Source organism: Xiphophorus couchianus, chromosome 22, assembly GCF_001444195.1.
Source record: "Xiphophorus couchianus chromosome 22, X_couchianus-1.0, whole genome shotgun sequence".
In the NCBI taxonomy this organism is placed as follows: domain Eukaryota; kingdom Metazoa; phylum Chordata; class Actinopteri; order Cyprinodontiformes; family Poeciliidae; genus Xiphophorus; species Xiphophorus couchianus.
Window position 1 is genome coordinate 8,145,703 of NC_040249.1, and position 21,717 is coordinate 8,167,419.

The 21,717-nt window shown below is 36.9% G+C and overlaps 2 protein-coding genes across 3 annotated transcripts; one reads left to right on the plus strand and one right to left on the minus strand.

The window, feature by feature from the left end:
- Positions 1–1,093: 1,093 nt before the first annotated feature.
- Positions 1,094–7,866, minus strand: eef1akmt2 (EEF1A lysine methyltransferase 2). Its single transcript, XM_028007386.1, has 6 exons — positions 7,708–7,866; positions 7,317–7,382; positions 6,345–6,459; positions 5,510–5,617; positions 2,968–3,184; positions 1,094–1,601 (listed from the first exon to the last, which is right to left on the minus strand). The coding sequence occupies exons 1-6, from the start codon at positions 7,815–7,817 to the stop codon at positions 1,504–1,506; spliced, it is 714 nt and encodes a 237-aa protein (XP_027863187.1). The 5' UTR covers positions 7,818–7,866; the 3' UTR covers positions 1,094–1,503.
- An 18-nt stretch (positions 7,867–7,884) lies between these two features.
- Positions 7,885–20,524, plus strand: abraxas2 (abraxas 2, BRISC complex subunit). 2 transcript variants are annotated; one of them, XM_028007384.1, is made up of 9 exons: positions 7,885–7,999; positions 9,845–9,935; positions 10,374–10,410; positions 10,755–10,821; positions 11,044–11,234; positions 12,353–12,475; positions 14,879–14,963; positions 15,062–15,179; positions 16,749–20,524. In XM_028007384.1, the coding sequence occupies exons 1-9, from the start codon at positions 7,928–7,930 to the stop codon at positions 17,315–17,317; spliced, it is 1,353 nt and encodes a 450-aa protein (XP_027863185.1). In that variant the 5' UTR covers positions 7,885–7,927; the 3' UTR covers positions 17,318–20,524. The 2 variants fall into 2 exon arrangements, with proteins under 2 accessions (XP_027863185.1, XP_027863186.1); XM_028007385.1 differs by having other exon boundaries at positions 12,356–12,475.
- The last annotated feature ends 1,193 nt before the right edge of the window (positions 20,525–21,717 follow it).

Sequence of the window (21,717 nt, forward strand, 5' to 3'; positions counted from 1 at the left end):
AATGGTGTTGTAAATCTTTATTTATTTTAGATCAAATGTCCCCACTCAATTGATAAGCCCATTACTCTCTTGACTTTGGTGGCAACCTATTCAAGATCTTTTGATTTTTTAAATACATTTTTTTATTATTATTTTATTGCAGTTGAAGTTTTATAGTCAATTATTGTCATCATCATGGTTTGTTTCAGCTTTGTCACCCAATCAACATCCACTATAACTTTAGGCTCATCATTATAAGTGGGTCAGTCAGTAAGACTGAACCATTTACAATTCACAAGCAACCTGAGTGCTTCAGAATCTGTTAAAAATGACCACAAGTTACTCAACGTTTAGTAAAACCTCTTGTGATGTCATGAGCTCCTGTTGTCGAACTTGTTTACTTCACAGTACACCAGTACACAGTCAATGGAAAAAGAAAAATAAGATTTAAAAAAAACCTCCAGAAGTACTGTTTTAGAGAGAAAACTAGGATTGTATCAAAGAGTGTGAACCTGGCAGGTTACATTGCATTATAAAATTAAGACTTTGTGACACTCTAGCATGAGTCTGAAATAATCTGCTGCTTAATGTGATGCCTTTAATGTATTGAGCGGGCATGAGGAACTGAGCAGAAACTCCTCAAAGGACGTTTCACTTCATGGGAAAATCTCAATGTCGTAAATGTGGGCATAACATGCGTTATCCAGGCAGGATATCCACAGTCTTGTAAAATTCCAGGCAGTAATTCTTGTAAATCTCGGATGTGTTTACCCAACAAGAGTGTCTCAACGCAGACGGCTCCCATCGGGCCACTTGCCTGTGCAGCTCGCAATTAGCATCCAGAGCTTGGCAGATATTAATGACGCCATTGAGAAAGGAAGAGGGCAGACAAGCACCTCTCCCACAGAAGTCACGGCCTCCTGTTTATTCATTGTGTCAGAGGTTCTTAATCATCATCCTCGGGACCCCCAGTGCTGCTGGTTTCCATTTGAACAAATTAGATTGGGCCTATTCTCTGCATGGCTGGAAAGACAAATTTAATTTACAACCTAGCGAGAGAGAACACTGGCTTCCTGTGTGTTGGGACTCTCAAAGAAATCATTACAAAGAAATGTCAGGGATTACAATTTGATTTATGGAATGAGGAAAAATATAAAAATATTCAGCAAAATATGAATGGACGGCTTAGGACTCCCTGCAGGTACAAACTAAATACAGACTTCTGTTTGATTAAAAATGAGTCACGATAACTGAAAGTGTTAGCATTGTTTTTAAAATCAAACTAAGTACAATACAACAATCAAACTGAAAGATTATTCAAATATCTAAGTGAACTGAAACAACAAAAACTCAATTTAATATAAAGAAAAAAATCCCAGTCAGCTACTGAGGATTTGCTTTATTGCAATACACTATAGTTATGACTTGTACAAAAGATCAAGCTAAAATATCTGGTCTCAAATAGACAAAAAAAAAAAAAAAAGGAAATTAAAAAAAGACAAACATTCACATGAGAAACTTCAATCAATGCACTCTCTTGAAGATTAGTGCTGCCACACTGTTGCCAGTTTTTCCTCCAAACTGGAAGCTGGGAGTAGGCAACTCCTGTACAAATTCAAACCCTGTAAAAAAAAACACAGAATACTGCCAAGTTAAGAAATGCCCATCAAAACACAAGCAGTCACTCATTTCTTTTGGGCTATAAGTAACTAAAAAGAGGTTAAGCCGGCAGGAAAGTGAGACAACCATCCGTCCACCATCTGTGCTGCTTCCTGGGGTCTACTAAAGGCAAGCTGTCAGTGTGAAAGAGGAGATCTCGAGGCTGTTCGGCCCCCTGCAGGTTCTCCAGAGTGACTGCAGGGAGACGGGTGACAACCAGTGAAAGCTTGCCTCAGCTTAAACTGTACAGGCCGTTGTTCCCTGCAGCTTAACAACCTGTCAAGTAATTATTGTGACTTGAGGAACTGTATGTGGTTTTTCTGGACTGAGAGTTAGACAACAAAACAGTTTGAGATGAAGCTGCTGCATGCCAGAGAGACAGCACTGGAAAAAATATGTGCCAGAGACGATCAGGAAAGTTTGGCAGCTCCTTTTCAGCTCAACTAGCATTCGTCTGAATGTGTAGTTTCGTAATATTTTAATCCAATTTTAGCTCTTAAAATAGCGTTTTCCCCAATCTCACTATTATGAATTTCACATCTACAGCACAATTTCTGCATGTTTCACTAGGTTAAATGTAAATCATTGAAGACCATAATGATTTAAATATGACCTTCTTGACTACTTACTAAAAGAGAACTCAATAACCTAACTCGCTTAAAAACTTAACTAACTTTATACACCTTTAAACTTGTCTTGGGTTTTTCGTTTTGGATCCGACGGGCAAGTCAATTTGCTTTGCATTTAAGTGACCAAACGAACACCTTTTAAAAAGTCAGCTAAGCAACAGCTGTTTCTGACCAAAACATGTTTTAGCAAGCTAACAACTGAAATACAATGTTTTAAAGCCAAACTTTGTCAAACACACATTCTCCTAAAAGATTTGGTAGTCAATAATGAAAGAAGAATTTTCTGATATTCTCTTCTAATTCTACTTCTACTTTCGCAAGAACATTCATTTTGCAGGTTGTGGCAAAAAGCCATAAATTTGTTGTTTCTTAGCCTAAATAATTATCAGTTTTATCACACCACGACTGCCTAATTTAGTATTGATTCAAGGACGGTTGTACACAAATGCATACCACACTTTTCAGACTTTTAATTGTATCAAATCTTAACCAACGTTTAGTTTTTCTCCCACATCACAGTTATGTACCACTACTGTCACATAAAATGCATAATTTCCGACTAAGCCTTTGTGAGGCCCTCCACCTCTGTTTAGATCTGTTTTCCAGGATTATACTATGGAATATAAACTTTAGAGTTATTCAAACAAACTCGACAACACATGAGCACATTTAACATCTGAAACAATGGATTTCCTCTCACCTTCACAGAATCGCTCCAGCAGCTGCTCTTTTGTCAAGTTACAGGAAGTGATAGCAAAGATGCCGCTGTCCTTAAGAGCATCTTTTAGCGTGTGGACATACAGTTTTTTTCCCTCCTTGTTGTTGTCTGGGTTTAAACTAATTGCATCAAAAGTTCCTTTGTCAATGCAGACATCAAAACCTGCGAGTTCTCCACCGCAGTTCAGGAAATCCGTCTCCTAAAAATAGTGGAAAGGTGAAAATTTGCTGGCGCGTCCACTCCACAGTACGAAATGGAAATAGTCATATTTCTAATACTTCTACACAAGTTTCAGAATCAACAATGGCACTATTGAGAGAGTGAACCCTCTTTGTGGACAGAGCACAAAATACCAGACCTCCAGGGTGAATCCACCAGCCACATACTCAACAGCCAAGTCCCACAGAATACGAGCTTCATGAAGGAATATTAACAGTGGCTACCTGGGCTTAGAAATCTAGAAATATTTTTAGATGACCAACATATAGGCATGCAGAACTAAAAGATGCTCAAATGTGAACCGAGGGGGACTTGAGATGGTTTTAGAACTATAACTGACCTATAAAAGGCAAACACGCTCTGATTATTTTGGCAACCTCCAACACTGCATAAATGATAGCGATGCCAACATTCCTCTCTCACATGCTCACACCACTGTGCTTCCCCTATCCAGCGGGGGTCAATATTGACTTTTAATGGCAGCCCTCCTACACAGGCAGAGAGCACACCTTTGTGGGTGTGTTCATGTAGAACAGTGGTGTTGAAAGTCAGTCCCTCCAGGGGCCGGTGTCCTGCATGTTTTAGTTCTTTCCCTGGCTCAACACACCTGAATCAAATTATTGTTCATTAGCAGGAGGCAGTTAGGACCATTTGAATCAGCAGTGTTGGAGCAGAAAGTCATCTCAAACTAGCTGGACACCCATGATGAAGTTGCAAACGCATGCACATTATGTGAGAGATAACAGTCATTACACATTTTTGGACCACCATGCATCTATAGGCTGTTTTGATACTGGTTTATGTGGACAATGGTGCCAGTTTGGTTTGAGGTGGGAAGACCTCCATTACCTTCAAGGCTTTTCCTTCCCATCTAACTACCCCACACGGTAAACACAGCAACGGTTTCTCAAACATTGCCTGGCTCAGACTCACTCTATGCTGAAAGCTGTGCAGTTCTACACAAATGTATCTATATTAAGTGCATCAAAATAGTATTTATTCCTGTTACTGCCAAAGTTTCAATGAGTTTAAAAGTATTTTATGTGATATAAAAACACATTCTAAACCTTATATATGAATATAAGACATGGTCTTAAGTATTATTTGTTACAGTAGATATCTGTACAGATTTTAAGTGGACAACTTAGGTGAAGTGATTCTTCATTTTGCAAAAAAAGAAGAAAAAAAGGTTCATATAGCCACGCTAATGTTCTGGTAATATACGTCAAATAATTTAACATTGTACCACAATCATCTGTGTATGACTTTTTCATCCAACATCATTTCTCCAGATCATTTTGATTCTCTGGCTGTCACTCTTCTAGGGTGACTAGGCAGATGCTTTTGATGTCAGCTGATGCAGAATCATTTTACCTCTTTTTTTTTTTTAAGCTGTCCTTCTAAACCAGAGGTGTCAAGCTCCAGGAGGGCCACTGTCCTGCAACTTTTAGATGTGCCTTTGCTGCATCACACCTGAATAGAATAATTAGGTCATTAGCAGGACTCTGGAGAACTTATCTACACAATAAGGAGGCAATTAAGCCGTTTGATTCTAGTGTTTTGTACCTGTGGCACAACTAAAAACTGCAGGACAGTGGCCCTTAAGGACTGGAGTTTGACACCCCTGCTCTAAACCTTGTCTAGCTGAGTGGCCCAACCACAGTTCATTTGAAACTTCCTGGCAGACACTTTTGATTCTCAATGTGTTGGTAATTTCTTATGCTGGTGATGCCTAGCAACATGTTCACAACCTTTGCAGTTTATTTATTTATTATTTTTTAAAAATGGTCAAAACATCAGTGATTTCCAAAGATAATTTAATAAGCTGAGTCAAGATGATTCTGTGAGTTTGGTTGGCTAACTTCATGTTTTCTGACACAAGAAACAGTACTTTAAGATCACCTGAAATTATCTACAAAACAAACCTGGCATTTATTGTGGATTATGGGTGTGTGATATTAATAAAGATTTGTTTATATAAACAAAAAATAAGTTATTTTAATTGTATAACTTTCTAAAAATGAAAACAACTATAGAGCAGCTGGGGAAAGGTATATTTTGATGTCCATATTTATTTTTTCTTTTCTTTATAAAAATGACAGTGATATTTGTGCGTTCCTCACACTAAGAACATTTACTGTACCATAAACATGGAAGCCATTCCTTAATTATAAAGAATTATGAAAATGACAGTCCAATTTCACATCTGCTGCACACCAGCTTATATCTTTAGCATCTCAGTGAATGTTTCTTTGCATTTATTTCATGTTCAGAGCTACTGATTACAGGGCAAACTTCAACCCACCTTTACAGTGACATCAGATAAGCCCTCTGCCTGCAGAACATTTCGGGCCAGTTCTACTGATGCTGGAGAATAATCTATACCGGTAAGGTTTCTGTATCCATGTTTTGCCTGAGAAGAAAGAAAATGTAATATAGATTAATGTTAGTAAAAGGTTACATACATTTTTGTGAAAGGATAGGTTGAAGCACTTGTTCTCCTCTTAGTAAAAATTATTTATCAACTACACAGATTGTTCAAATTCCTGAAGAATTTGAAGGGGATTCATTTGTATTGCGCAAAAAATAAGTTTTGCAAAGGGAATCAACAATGTTCTCCCAGACTGAAAACAGGTCCAATAGGACTTGCTGACACATAGCATGTTAGAGGAAAAGTTTGTGATTTCTTTTTTTTTTTGTAGAGTGAACCTTTTTAACCATTTAAAGACTAATTAACAATGTAATTGACAGAAAATAAAGATTTATTTTATCTTAAAATTGAATGCTTTTAATAAAATAAACATTGTGTGGTTTTCTGATTTTTTGTATCACAATTGACACATTAAGCTTTCACTGTGATGTAATTATCCTAACAGAAAAGCCGTATTTTGCCAGTATTACAATATAGCACAATGAAATATATGTAACTTTTTACCATTTTAACACTTTTTTTTCATGCATGTCACATTTTGATGAAAAATTTGTAAAATATATTAGCAACATATTTACATGTCAGAGCTTTTTTTTTTTTTTTTTTAGAAAATCTTCCAACATTTTTAAAAGGTTTATAATCAAAATGATATATTTAGCAAAGACATGAAAGACATTTAAATGAACATTTATTTTCATTTTGCTCACACCAGTTCAACCAAGAAGGCCCCATTTCCCGTGCCAATGTCAAGAATGCCCGCATCCTCAGGGATCTTAGCTTTCTGCATCCATTGCAGGACACGATTCATGCTTTCCTCACCAAACCTTAACGGAGAAAAAAACAATTTCAAGTTGTGGAAATTGCTGGTGAATCTAGTTATGGTGATTTTTTTTTTTTTTTTTTTGTAAATTTTGAAAACCAAAATCCAAAGAGTGCAAACAGACATGATTGGTTACAATGCTGTTTTGTAAAGGTAAAATTGTGGGAAAAAAAATAGTGCATGGAAGTTAACCACATCAGTAAATATGATTTCCAGATTCTACCACAATAATAAGACTGGTACTAAAACTGGATTGCAACATGACTTGGAAGAAAAACAAAAAAAGATTACAACAATACAAAAACATTCTTATCCATTGCTGCAACGTGTGTGGTGAAATAATACGATTTAAGTAGCAGTGCATTGATATAAAAATTTGGGTCAATATCAATATTTTTATTGCTGTTAAGGTGAATTATCTTAAAGCTAAACTGTGAATGTTCTGTAACCTCTTCATACTGCCAGGATTCTCTTGCAAAAAAGACTTTTAATCTCAATGGGATTTTCTTGGTAACATAAAGCTTGAATACATAAAAAATATATATATATGGTAAAGCACATCAAAGGAAATGTCTGAAGGTAATTTGACAAAATAACTGAAACATGTTCAGAAATAATACTGTTTGGTAATACTCTCCTAGAATAGAAAAACGTTTCTTCAAATTTGATGTCAAATAATGAGAAAAATATAAGTTGTTTTTTTTTTTCCCCCAAAGTAATGGTTTCAACTGTTCATTATAGTTTGGTAAATCTGTTACTATAGTACAAAATAGTTCAGCATTTGAAAAGCTGTTCAAAAAAACCATGCGGCAATTTGTTAAAGAGTGATCAGCACAAAAAATACAGAAAACGTCTTCCTACCATATTTCGCCAACGTCTCCAATGTCTTTAAACGACTCTAGCTCCTTTTGGTATGCTTCCTCCCAACTGTAGAATAAGAAAACCATTGAAAACCAGTGTAGCAAATACAACACTCAAGATGGCAAACACTAAAATACTGTTGCCTTATAAAAAAAGAAAATGCACAGGGACACGCGCCATAAGCAAGATAATAAGCAGACATAAATAAACTTATTGCAATGGTCTGCATCAAAAGACAGACTTGTTTAGTGACGACATACCGAGCCTATGTGTTTTAGGCTAATAAGCTACAGAAGCTTCTTCAAGCTAAAAACATGTAGCTCCCAGCTAACTGACACGCTGAGACGTCAATATCCAGCTACATGCAAACATTAAGACAATGAACTCTTACTATTCTTTGGTTCCGAGTTTTGACGTTTCAAAATCATCATCGGAACATTTATCTTCTTCTGAATCGGAGCAGTTTCCACAACAACGTGAGTCCCGTCTGGCATCTGCCATGCTGCTGCGGGTTCACAGCAGTGGCAGCCTACATTTCCCACAAGCAATTGCGACAAAGGAGCGCGTCCTTAAACGTAGGGGGCATTGGGATTGATAGGGATGTTTCCATCATGGCGGCATCCATTTCAGGCTACACTTTCAGTTCTGTGTGTTATCACAGCGCTAACAGCAACTCAGATCATGTAAGTTGGCGGAAAATGCTTAGTGCTCACGTAGGTCTATGTAGTTCGTTGGTGTGTATTATGGTTTATTGGTAGCTTTAGTTTGTGTTGTTTTCCTGTGTCATCCTGGTTCCGTCTATCTACCGGCTTGTATACTATGGTTAGAGAAACACGAAGACAGGGTTGTCAACCTTCTGAAAATCTAATGTATTACATTAGCAGGAAATAATGTGGATTTGTATAATTAAATGTAGGATGCTGTATGCATAAACACCTGTTATACAGTTATAAATACTTCTACTTCTAAAGTTAGGTTTTCAGGAAATATCCAGTAGTTAGCTACTTAGCATGATAGCCAAAGTCAACTGACTTCCGTGTATCGGTACAGGTAATATCTGCTCTTAACGTCGGTCTTTGAGCATTAAAATGCTGATTGTTTTTTTATAAAGGGACAACACGGTTAAATGTTAGTCGGGAGGATCGAATAGCTAAAGTTATAACTTTGTTTCCTTATATTTTCTTTAGCATAGCTAAATTAGCTTGTTAGCCAGTTTGCTAATAGCTGTTGCTCAACTTGTTTTTAAATATCATTCTGTTTTCTCTAGTTTTATTGATTTGGGTTGGTGTCTATCAAAAGTCAAGAGTTACACTGCGTGACAAATGGAAGTAAAATAAACTTTTAACATTAAGGATCATGTCAGCTGAGGTAATAAGAGCTGGTGTGTTTACATCTTCGAGATCTTGTGGGCCTTGATAGGAGCTTTGTTCCTGCAAGGCAAGGTACAAGTTTAACTGCATTCCTGGCTAAACATCTGTCAGCTGACATCTCTGTGCAGATAAAGGAATTGTATAGAACTGAGCTAAAGTTCAAGCAGCATTAACACAGTTTAAAAGCGTAAAACTTATGGCTTACAAGCTGTGAAAAGTTACTGTATTAATGTCCCACCTAATGAATTACTGGAATTGTTGGGTCTTAAATTTGATCCGGACCTCTTTTCACTTACAATGCCTTGAATTATTCATTCCCCTTGGACTCTAAATACTTGAACCTACAAATTTCATCAAGATGTGCTTGACTTTTATGTTATGGATCAACACAAAGTAGTGCATAGTTGTGAATTGAGATGGGTTTTTTTTTTAACAACAAAAAAAGAGAGAAGAAAAGTACTTGTGGCATGCATTGGTATGTAGCATCATGAGTCAGTACTTTGCAAAGCTGCCTATGTTGTGTTGTAATTAAAGCAGCGGTATGTCTGTGGTAGTTTTGCATTTCCAGAGCCGTACATTATTTCCTCTTCTTTGTAAAATAGCTCAAACTTTGTCAGGTTAGATGGAGAGCTTTGGTTAACACTGATTATCATAATTATTGTGATTAGATGCAATGTTATGTAATCAGTATTTCTGTGCACTATTAAAGTGCAGACTGTACTAAGCAAGCTTTAGGGTATTTTTTGACTTAAGGTGGACCACTGCCTTTTTTGCACCTTTAATGTTTGGTCATCATTGCCACATGTTTTAGCTCTTCTGTGTATTTAGGTCAAACCAAAAGTCTGCTTACGGCTGTGGTTTGACATTTGGCTTTGACGTAATTTGTTTTTGTCTTTTTTTTTTCTTCAAAACAATCTTATTGGTAAATGCCTCCAGACGAGCAGCTGGAGGCATTTTTCCCCTCTGCTTAAACAATAGACACACGAATGACGGTAAACGTGTATAGATTTCCAAAAAGAGTCTAGTTTAAAGGCAACATGAATCATGATAATACAGTTTGTATTTATGCCTGTTTTGAAACAAATGTTTGTCAAGTGGTTTTGTGAATTTAATAATTATGCCTCCACTTTGGGTTGTGAAATGTATTTTGTTCTGCAGGAGGGCTTCCTATTAGGAGATGTAAGGCAGGAAGAGACTGTCAGCATCAGTGATGCACAGATTAGCAGTTCGGAGCTGCTGCAAGTAGTAGGTAAGCAGCTTAATAACATGGATGTCAACTTGTGCATGTAAAACCGTATCTAGTATCTTGGTGATACTAGATACGGTATATGTTGCGAGTCAACATACCACAGTTGCATAGTCAACCTTTGGCATATATTTCTAGTATTTAATTTGACATAAGCAAGGGTACCAGGGTGAATTAGATATTTAATCATGAATTATTCCCCTTCACCCACATTTCAGCATCGTTTCTGGAGTTCCACATATTTGCTTAATCAAGCCATTCTTTAAAGATACGATGTTACTATTTTATTATTATTTTTGTTTGCCACCATATAAAGTGAAGTGATGGCTTTAAAAACTTTAGTCTATTTGCTGTGTTTTTCCACACTTATTCTTGCATTTGGATAATGCTTTAAAACGTATAGATATGATTACTTGTAACTAATTGTTCTTTTCTTTGCAGAAATTCATAATCATGACCCATGTGCACATTTATTTAGGTAAGCAATAGCTTTCTTTTTTTTTACGCTTAAACTTCTTTTGTTAATATTATGTTTCTGTCTGATAATCTGCAGATTTAGCTTTTGATAATGGGCTGCAGGATGTTTGGCTTTATTACTTAAAGAAAACCAGTTTTTGTGCATGTAAAACCGTATCTAGTATCTTGGTGGGTGGATATCTGCTGAAACAACTCAATGCCATTTTATGTCTTTGTCACCTTGTGATTGACAGTGGACAGTAGATGGCTCCCTCTGACAAGACTAGATTTCATTGCAGGCCTGTCAGAAGAAGAGTATGAATCTGATAAATGAATTTGAACTGACTTTCCTCCCCCTCTTCTCAGCTTTTATGACTACGCAGGTACAGTCAGTGAGGAAAATCTCAACAACATTCTTAAAGATAGGCGAAAAGTGAGTCATTTCTTTGTTTACATTCAGATATTGTTCTCACCTTAATGGAAAAACAAAAGAAATTAGTTCAGTTTTTTTTTTTACTTGTTTTTATATTTTATGTATATTTTTACATATTCATATTAACTACAAACAGGGATTTTGACATTTCTCTGTATGGCATTTTAAGCATCTGAATGAAATTCCATTGTTTTTCAAACAAACGTATCTTTGATTGTGTAGAATGTCATCGGTTGGTATCGATTCCGGAGAAATACGCAGCAGCAGATGTCGTTCAGGGAGCAGATCATCCACAAACAACTCACTCAGCTGCTCGGTGTGCCCGACCTCGTCTTCCTTCTTTTTAGCTTCATCTCTACAGCCAACAGCTCCACGCATGCACTGGAGTATGTGCTCTTCAGGCCGAACCGAAGGTGCCAAAGAATCACATTATCTCTTCAGAATGTTGTCTGATCATCTGATTCTTTAGCCACAGTTCATTTCTAGTGAATTAGTTTTGTCCTTTTGCAGATGTCTTTTGTTTAAAGTATTATTATTTCTTTAAATTTAAACTACACCTCTTTCGATATCATCCTGTACTACTGGAGTACTTGGCGACACAGACGAATATATTGGCTCTTGTGGAAAATAAATGTTACATGCCTTAAAAATGACTTCACCTTTATTGCAGTAGCATATTTTACACAGAAAAGATTAGGGGAAAAATCCAGCCTTTCTTTGGAGGATATTTATTAATGGGCTGGGGTCCAGTGGTGAGCAAAAATAGGTAACTAATAACCAATTAGTAATCCATGACTTTCTGTTTCTATGAGATGTATGCTTATATTCTTTTTAGCCTCTGATGGCTAGGCTGTAGCAAAGCCATCATTATCTTAGAATGTAAAAAAGAAACAAAAATAAACGTATAGAATGACAAGTTAGGGTCAATGAGTCATCTTAACAAACATTAAATATTATACGCATCCCAACTGGTTATAAGTGAGGTATGCAAGGACAAAGCTACTCCACCTGAAGCAAACCTAGAAAGTGCGTTACCTATTTTGCTTTGTTCAACCTTTAGTGAACTAGTAGTATAATGCTACAAGTAATAATGCCTTATCAATACTAATGGCTTTAGCTGTATGCATGATAATATTATACTACCTGTATTAGTCGTTTACACTGGAAACATAGGAAAAAGAATCATTAAATAGGTCGGGGAGTCGTGGTGAAGGTGTTGGAAAAATAAAAGCTGGAATGTTCGCAGATAAAATTCTAAGTTTAGTGTCAATTTTGTTGCAAACAGCTTCACAGCTCTATTAACAATCCACCAATTTGACTAATTCGTGTTCTAATTTTAGACACCGATCTTGAGGTTCTGAGTTTTTTTTTTTTAAAGCATAAACACAAAACCTTCACCTGAATAGTAAAATTTGTGTGATTTATTGCAAAGTTGTTATTTCGGTTGGAAAAAAAAGAAATATATATATACATGCCATGGTTTGAAAGGGTTTTTTTTTTTTATGGAGACTAACTGGTCATTTCTTCTCAGTAGGTACAACCAGAGGATTATACTCACGATCCCGAATCTCGGCAACACAAGCCAGCAGGAATACAAACTCTCCTCAGTACCCAACACCTCACTCAACTATGCCAAGGTCATCAAAGAGCACGGGTAAGTCTCAGGCTCCTATTTCTGTGCTACGTCCGAGCCACTGCTAACAAAGTTCAGTTAGTCACTCTTATCTCCTGATATATGTCAAAGTGCCGCAGCCATCTGCACCTGATGTTCACTTTGGCTACAGACTGTGTGCAACTGTGATCAGAAAGAGCTTCAAAACATGTCACTCCATATATTGCGGCTTAAAATTCTAAATTTTTGCGTCATCTTTTACCAAAAGATTGTTGTCAAATTTGCAAGCCTTATTTTTGCTATAACATGGTTTCACAAAAAAAGTTGCAACTCCTGCACGCAATTTTACCAAAAGAAAACAGGATTTTAACATAGTTATTATTTAAAGTGCAAATAACATTTCAAGTACCTTCTTCATGTACTGAGGAGTTATCAAAGTTTCAATAGAAGAATTTTGTATAGATCATTCAAGTTAACAGAAACAGTATACACAGTGTTAGCAGATCTTGCACAACAGATTTAAAATGTTTTTTGAAATAAATCAAAAGAGGGAAATATTTAATTAACTTATCTAAAGTTGTTTAATAATTTACAAATTGTATTTATGTGCAACGTTTGAGCTATATGCATGAGTTTCTGCCTTTTTACTATTTTTGATAGCTTTCTTACCCATGAAATATTACCATTTAGCGTCACACATGCTTTCATCCTGCAGGTTTGGTTTTGAAAGGATATTATGAAAATAAAGGTTAAATTAGAAGGGGCCTAAAGGATTTAGTCGAAATTCAGCCGTCTGCAGTGATTGGTCAGAACAATACAGACAACTTTAAGGTGATTGGTTTGATTTCTGAAAAAGTTGCAGTGATTGGTGAAAATTCCAAGTCTATTCAAAATTTGCAAATAAGTGAATTTGCATTATTCTTTGCAATTGCAACATTGCAACTTTGTGGAGGGATTAAGAAATACTTCTCTGGTCAACACAGAAAATACTCAGTTCTTTTGATAGTTTTAATGTAGGGGCTGCAACTCACAAATTAAGAAAAATAATTAAGTAAAATTGAAGTAAGAGAGCACATTTATAACAGCATTAATGACTATTAATATATTAGCAATGAACGTTTTTGCGTACATTTTTTTATGTGTTTGAGCCACCAAAATATTAGTAGATTGTGATGGATTCTTCGTACTGATGTTTCTCAAAGGAGATAACTTTCTAGAGATCCAACAACAGAACCAACGGAATTTGTTTTTACTTGAGTACACAAAAAAACCCTGCACGTGACGTTTTCTAATGTCTTCAGTCAATTCCAAAATTAATTTAAAGTATAATTTGAACATTTCTTCTGACTGGAAGGAAGCAATATTTGCGCTTCTGGGTAGCAGGGAAGCCAAGCCAGAGTTCTGACTTGACACTACATGTCTGTAGAGAGCTAAAGATTAGCAGTCATGCTAATATCTGGCCAACAAGGGTTTGATGGCTGTAACGCTAAAAAAAAAATGTTTTCAATTGATTATTGAGAAGAGGATAATTTACTTTGAACTTGTCATATTTTTTAATTAAATCTGAATTAAAAAAACAAAAGGAAAAAATAGTTTTCTCTCAAATTATGTGACTTGAACATTGTGTTATTAATCTCTTGGCAGGTGTCTGTGTAAAACGATAACTTTAAATCTTAACTTGCCAGCTGTATTAATAAATTTGGTGGCAACTGTACAACGGCTGATAAGGGTGTAGGAGTGCAACTGCTCCACCTTTTGCAGTGGCATACTCTTTGCTCTAGACATCAACATAAAATGACTTGCAGCAGCTGTTAATATTAGCACAATAAAACAAAATGAAGGTAGTCTGATCATGGGAACAGCTGCATCCCTTTGTAAAAGCCATCTTCCATGTGTTCAGCTGAGAGAGGGAGAAAGAGAGAGATGAGCGAGTTTCAGCCTACAGCTATTCAAAGTTATGTAACTGGGGTGGACAGAAATACTGACTGGCATCAATATTTATGTAAATTATTATTTAAACTGCTATACTATTTTAGCTTTGGTATCTGACTGCTAGCTTTTTTTTCTAGGTAACCCTAATTTGAATGCACTTGTCTAGCTTTTCTTTCAACATTATAGATTGTGTAGGACTGATGGCTGAGCCCAGGGGAAGGCTGGTATGCGACAGCCAGCACATGCGTTGGCTTGTGTCTTTGTGTCTAAACTTAGATCCACTGTTTCTACTGCAGATCAGCTTCGACCAGACTGCTTAGATTTAGTCAGGCCCTCCTGTCCAAATGTCCTCACTCAACATGCAAAGGAAATCTTTTGCAGTATTGACATTTTAATGTCTTAGACGTGGCTTTGGTTGATGATCTTTTTTTTTTTTTTTTAATGAAGTCCGCACTTTGCAATCATTGTATCAGCAAAAACAAAATCAAGATTTGATTTTTAATATTTCCTCAGCGCCGAGTTCTTCGACAAAGATGGTGTAATGAAGGATATCCGAACAATATTCCAAGTCTACAGTGCCCTACAAGACAAAGTGCAGGTGAGTTTCTTGGTAGATGTGTTGAAATTTTGCTTAATCCTCAATGTAAAGCAGTTCAGGCAGTAAACATGCTTTTCACTTTCTTCTCTTATCCTCAGGCTGTTTGTGGAGAGGTGGAGCAAAGTGAACGTGTTAGAGAAAAACTTCAAGACGAGGTGAACAAACTCAAACAACAGATCGCTCTCAGGAAACGCTTAGCTGCAGAAGAGGAAAGAAGTACGTATCCACTTTGGGCTCTAAAGTCAAGATGTAGGACAAAATGATACTCCTAATGTTCCAATAGATTAAATGTTGTGCCTTCAAAAGTTTTTATACCCATAGATGGATAAATCACTAGATATCGTCCACCTAAACTACCAAGTTTCTGTCACACAATTTAGGTTTGATCATGCGGCCCATTGTAACTCTAGTAGTACTGAAGAGATTGACGGATTCAGAGGGAAATCTCCATAAACCTGGCTAATCAGATGGATTGCAAAAAGAATAGAGCCTGTTGAAAGAAAGTCATAAGAAGTATTATTTCACACAAGCCATGAAAGAATGCTACGAACATTTAGAAAGTGGTCAGGGGCCTCATGCATAAACCGTGCTTGCGCACAAAAAATGTGGGGCGCCATATTTTACGCACAAGTCGGTATGTATAAAAATTAACTTTGGGTCAAAGTTTGTGTAAATATACGCACACTTTTTCGCTGGCGTGAAAATGTGCGGCAGCCACGCAGACTTTCTCTGTGGACAATATCAAACTACAAAGCGTCAAAACTCAGCTAAATAAACTGAAGTCTGACTACATTTGTTGTTATTTAGGCCAAGAAGCGTCAAACCTGATGTTTTTCATGATTTTAATATTTTATTGTTTAAACGTAAACAATGAAACTGAGCCGCATTTATCCTCAGATAATAAGCTAACACGCACACAAAATAAAGAAAATAAAAGTATGTGAAAACCTCGCTCGAATGTAAATAGTACTTTTTCTCAGTTTTTGTCTCATAAAGATGTAATGCATTGGTCCATGTGCCGAAACGCACTTTTCTAAATTTTTCGGTACGCCAAGTTTTAGTGTGAAAACTGCTCACTCTTTTATGCATGAGGCTCCTGGTCATATGTGACCAAAGTAAAACTTTCTGGCCTGCTAGCCAAACATTGCATTGCTAAAAACACTACATAATCATTAATATACAATCACACATGGTGGTGGCAGTGTCATTCTGTGGGAGTGGTCTTCACTAACAGGGACAGGGTTGTGAGAATTGATGAGAAGATGTCAGTGCTGATAGAAAACATACTGGAGGCTGTACAAGACGGAAATGTTAAAAGTTTGTTGTCTTTGAGAGGGTTTATTCTGCCATTACCATTATACTACCTTAAAATGTTCTCAAAGCAGCAATGTTATTGTTTACCTTAATAACGTCTGGGATAATTTATCGTCCATCAAAATTTGTTACTGTTACAGGCCTGTACATGTGTCATAATGGCCTAGTCAAAGTTCAGACCTAATCCATTTTGCTTGAAACTCAAACCTAACAGATGCTCTCCATCCTGTCTGACAGAGCAAACAGGAATAGGCAAAAACTTTCTTTTCATTTCATTAAGAAGCATTTCCTTTTGTTGGTTTGAGGGTCTGAAAACTTTTGCAGGGCACAATATCTGACAGCAAATGTTATAGTTTCATTTTATCTGATACCTCTCTAAATGCTTCACCAGTGGATGATTTGTTTTAATGCGTTTCTCCCTCCTAAATGAAAACTTTGAGCAACTTTATCTCCTGTCTGTTTGTTGTAAAGGGCTCCGTGAGGACTCCCGCTCCCCGCCTGAAGAGAACACGGAACCCTGCGAGGCGTCCTCCATTCTTTCCAGAATAGCTTTTGACGCACCCTCGGCCCCGGAGCGACCCAGTACCTCACCAAACCCCCCATCATACACTGACCTCTTATCCCAAGACGACAATCTGCTCTCCTCCTCTTCCCCGCCGACCAGGGCTGCTCTGTTGCCTCGGCCCCAAGCTGTGGGCTCACCGGGTCACCCATCCCCGGCCCCCGTCCAGACAGACCTGGGACTCGGTCTCAGGCAAGGCATGGGCCTCGGTGCCAGTTTAAGTCCTGTTGGCACTCCCAGCACCCCGTACCTCGGCAACGGCGATGGATCAAGCTCTGATTCTTTAGATAGACAAGCTGCTGGGCAAGAGGATGACGAGGAGGAGGATGAAGATGAGGCAGACGAGGACAGTAGTGAATACGAGAACTTAGTGAGCGAAGGGTCTCATTTGCCTCTGATCTCAGCCAGCGTTTTAGCTCAAGGCCGACCGGCTGCCCTCGGCCCCGATGGCGACGCCCGCGACTCGCAAATGACATAGAAACACGCTACGGGAGAGGGACACGAGTCAGCGACACGCCTGTTAACGGTGGGAATCGGAAGCAATCAAAGATGAGCAAATGTAGACAAAAGGAAGTGCCAGTCCTGAAAGAGAAAGGCATACACACATGGTTTCCCACTGGGTAGTTTGTCATATTTTAGGGGAAATCTTGCAAGGCTTTGCAGATATGTCTCACTGGTGTAAAACTTGTCTGTTTTTTTGTTTTTTTTGTTTTGTTTTTTTATAGATATATATATATATATATTCTTGAGGCCATTCAAGGTACTTAAATGTGGACCTGTCTGATTTCTGAGTCAGATGTGGATTCAACAAAGCAATTTCTGCCAGCTGGTTGGCTAACTTGCTTGTGATAAAACAGCTATACACTCTCTTTACGTTTGTTTTTCTGCATTCTTTGTGTCACGTTTGCATCAAAGGCTGAAGCGTCGTTTTTTGCATTACTTCTTGCACAATTTATTTTTTTATTCCTTTTTTTTTTCTTTTTGATCAATCCCTTTAAGAAAGTAAAGGGACATGTTCTGCTGCCTTTAAACAATATTAAACAAAGGCAAATGATTACTGACTTATTTGACTCTGTTCTACAGCGTCCGATGATTAAAGCAAATGGTTGCCTGTTTAAACGATTAATAGATTTCAAGTCAACATTACTCTGCCACTTCCATAATAGGTGCTTTATATTCATAATATGTATATGTATTGTCACATTAACAATTTCTCTACTTTGAGTGAGAATATTAGTGACTTGTCTCTAGGATTACGTTCATGTGTTTTGCTGCACTTAAATCTTAAGATTCCTTTTTATTTTTGCTTTACCAATGCTGACATATTGTGTCCTTTTTGACAGTTTCAGCTTTTTTTTCTTCTCTGTCTTTGTTTTGCATTGTACAGGGTTCACGGGGCAAACACAGTGTACTGTAGCTTTACTAACAAAATGCTTAAAGTTCCCTTTGCTGCTGCAACACAGAGAGATAGCCACTAGTAAAAGTTGCTTCTATCTGTTCGTTTTCATATAAAAACTTGGCTGCTACCTTCATTTTTACCATTCTGGTTGTCTCAATACTACTGACCGTGCTCATATAACCACTTCCAACTCGCTTTATTACTGGCACGTCTCTGTGAAAGCTGTAATGAAAGGCCTCTGGAGTGTGTTGATTTTGACAGTGGAAATGAATCTCTTTGCCTTCTTGTCTCTGCTTAGTTAACAGCAGCGCTAACGCATTCTCATCTGCTTGGGCCGACGTTGCGTGTGTGGACCTAGATAATGTGATTTTATTATTTTTTTTCATAAAATATCTTGACCCTGCTTTAGTATACAGTGCCTTCCACTCTGGGCAGTCTGTGTCTGTGCTCAGAATCAAGATTTTAGTAGAGCAGTGAAAGTAGATAAACATCTTCTGTCTTTTCCATTATCAGCTTCCAGAGGGTTTTTTCTTTTTTTTTAACTTTAAGGTACTGCAACTATTTCTTCACTGCCTAAATATTTTCCATGTAATAGGCATGGGCCAGTTTAATTTCAATAAAAAAATACTATGGTATCAATTTATTTCAACAAAGATTTAAAACAAATAATCTAAATCAATTCATTAACAAAGCAATGGCAATAATTTTTACTGCTACTGAAATAATCTTCCTATGTTGACTATTACAGGTATAATAACACTTTCTGAAACCTTTATTTTAATTTGGTACATGGACTTCTATGCTACTCCTTTTGTGACAGTGCCATGATTTATGCGTTTGTGCTGTGTGTGCTTTTCGTAATGGAGAATGGTTACAAATAGCTTAATTTGTTTGGCAAGGGAAAAGTGCTGCAGTTTCTTTCAGGAAGCTGGCTGGCAATGCACAGTAAAAGAGGAGAATGTCACCCTGAGCCCTTCTGTGCTCCGCACAGCAAAGCTTTAAGAGTTTAGTTTATAAGGTCAGTAATTCTCAAAGTATGATAACCTTGAGTAAAGAGCTGTTTCCAAAATGTGACTTTATGAAAACTGGAAATATTAACAGATTGGATGTTATTCTTGGCGCTATGAGGTCTCTGAAAACTGCCATTTTCTTTCACATAGTATTGAAAAGATTAAACTGGAAAATGTTGTAGAATACAATTAATATATAGGTAAATGGCCCATGCCTATTGTCTACCTGCATCTCGAGTTTATTTGTCTTGCCGTCTGGAATAACTTCTGTATCTTAAAAGTTGCATTGTTGGTTTGGCTGCCTAATTGCTTGAAACTGGAAATGCAGCCAAGGCCAATGAACTGGGAAGCCTTCAAGAAAAAGTTGATGACTGACATTTAGATCAATGCGTTTGCAGATGGCGTCCACAGGAGCGGTGGATAACTGGGTTGTGGAAAAACCTTTTGCATGAACCGGTGACTTCTAGACACTGTTAAATTTAGCATGGACATAGCTTGCACTGCACCGGATATATTTTGTGGAGGGGAGAGGTTTTGTCTTGTGAACAAGCTTGGCTTTATTTAGACACTCGGTTTGTATGTCATTTTTTTTCTTTTGTGTTTTTTGTTTTATTTTGTTTTCCCTTGCCCTGATGTGTAATGCCAATGCATCACTGACCAGGAACTGGCACTCAAAATGACCTAGAGTAACAATTGTGCAAAGAAAAATGAAATGACTTAAATGAGCTTTTGAGGAGTGCAATTTCCTTGGAAACCTGAATTAAGGAAATAAATAATGAATGTATATTAGACAGTAGTGGATAACATATAAACAGCACTTACTGTACTGTATAAGCTTGTCTCAGATGAGTGATGTGAAGGTATAGAGCAGCATTTCTCAGAGATTGTCCTCTTATAATCTTTGTTCTTCACACCTTCTGATAAATGTTTTGTGGGCGTTGGCCCGGGTGAAAACTTTGCAGCTCCTTGGTGCAGAAGATTGACCATATGTGAGAATCTACACTGTTTAGATCGATATGTTTTCAAGTTGCAGCATAATCCAAATGTATACTCACGTACTCTCACTGTACGAGGTGACCTTTTGCTTCCTCTGTGGAGAGGACCGTAACATAATCACCTCACCTTAAAGCACAAAGTTCAGTGCACACACCTTAGATCTTCTGGAATTTTATCTGGATTTGTGTATATGATGAAAGTTGACCAAGGACTTGTTTGGTTAAGCACAGAGAACGAGGTGGATAAACCGAGGGATAATAAATGAGACGTTCATATGTGATCTAATGCTCCTTTGTTTTCTTATGCAAGTAGGCTACAAGTCAACCTGCTTGTAGGTTAACTTATATGTTGCTCATAAAATAGATGGTATCACAGTTATTTTGATCTTATCTGCAAAATGCAGATAAAATATTTAAATGATGAGTTATAAAGATTAGAATTATTAAAAGGAATAAAACATTTTCAAAATGTATAAAAAATTAAATGTAAATTTTAATTAAAATTTGAAGTCACTTGGATTTTGTATTCAATAATTTCATGGTTTCTTTGCATCATGTAGATCACCATGAAATAATTAAAATTGTCATTGTGGCTCATTTAAAACTTTTTAGCACCTCATTGACTATCCTTAAAGTTTAGATCGGTTGTTTTGACTACAGCTGTGTTAGTTTACTAAATAGGATATTTACTAAGCTTTATAATGATTTTAGTAATATTAAAATGTATTATTATTTTTGTTGAATCATAGTGTTTTTGAACTGCCATACAATTTCAATTCAGCTTTGGTAATTGAAAAGTGAAAAGACAGGCTGTGTTACAGATGGAAAAACAGACCTCACTTTTAATTGACTTCAAAAGAAGTAGTGCAAATCAAAAGCTTATTTGTACAGTGTGATAAATGTAACTCCCCTTAGAAAAACCCTAAAGATAACACAGGCTTGTGAGAGTTTTACAGTTGGTAAAGAAGAAGTGTTAGTTCCACCTTCTGACTTTGACGGATAAGGGTGATGGGTAAAATATTTTTATGATGTGTGGAAATAAATAGCCATTAAATAATTAAATGCATAGTGAAATAATTATATGTATATTATATCTAAAAATGTTTTAGTGGATGGTGTGTTTCAATTTTATTAAATAATGACTTATTTAGTAATTTTTATTTTTTTTAATTGTGACACTACGATACTATTAGGCTACTGAAAAAAGGCTAAAAGACAGTTGTTTTTTTCTTCTTTGTTTTAAAAGGGCAGTATTGCATAAAAGTGACTTGTTTGAGCTTTACATAATGTTATTCCCTCATCAAAAACATACCTGGAGTGTTGCCTTGATTATTTCATGCATGTTTGAGAAATACTTTAATCTGCTGTGGCAGCAATTCAACTGTGCAAACACCTGGGTGGATCGAGCACTGCCTTCGAGACGCAGCTCCTCCTCAGAGATGCAGTTTCCAAGCAAGCGAGTTTCTGCCTCACA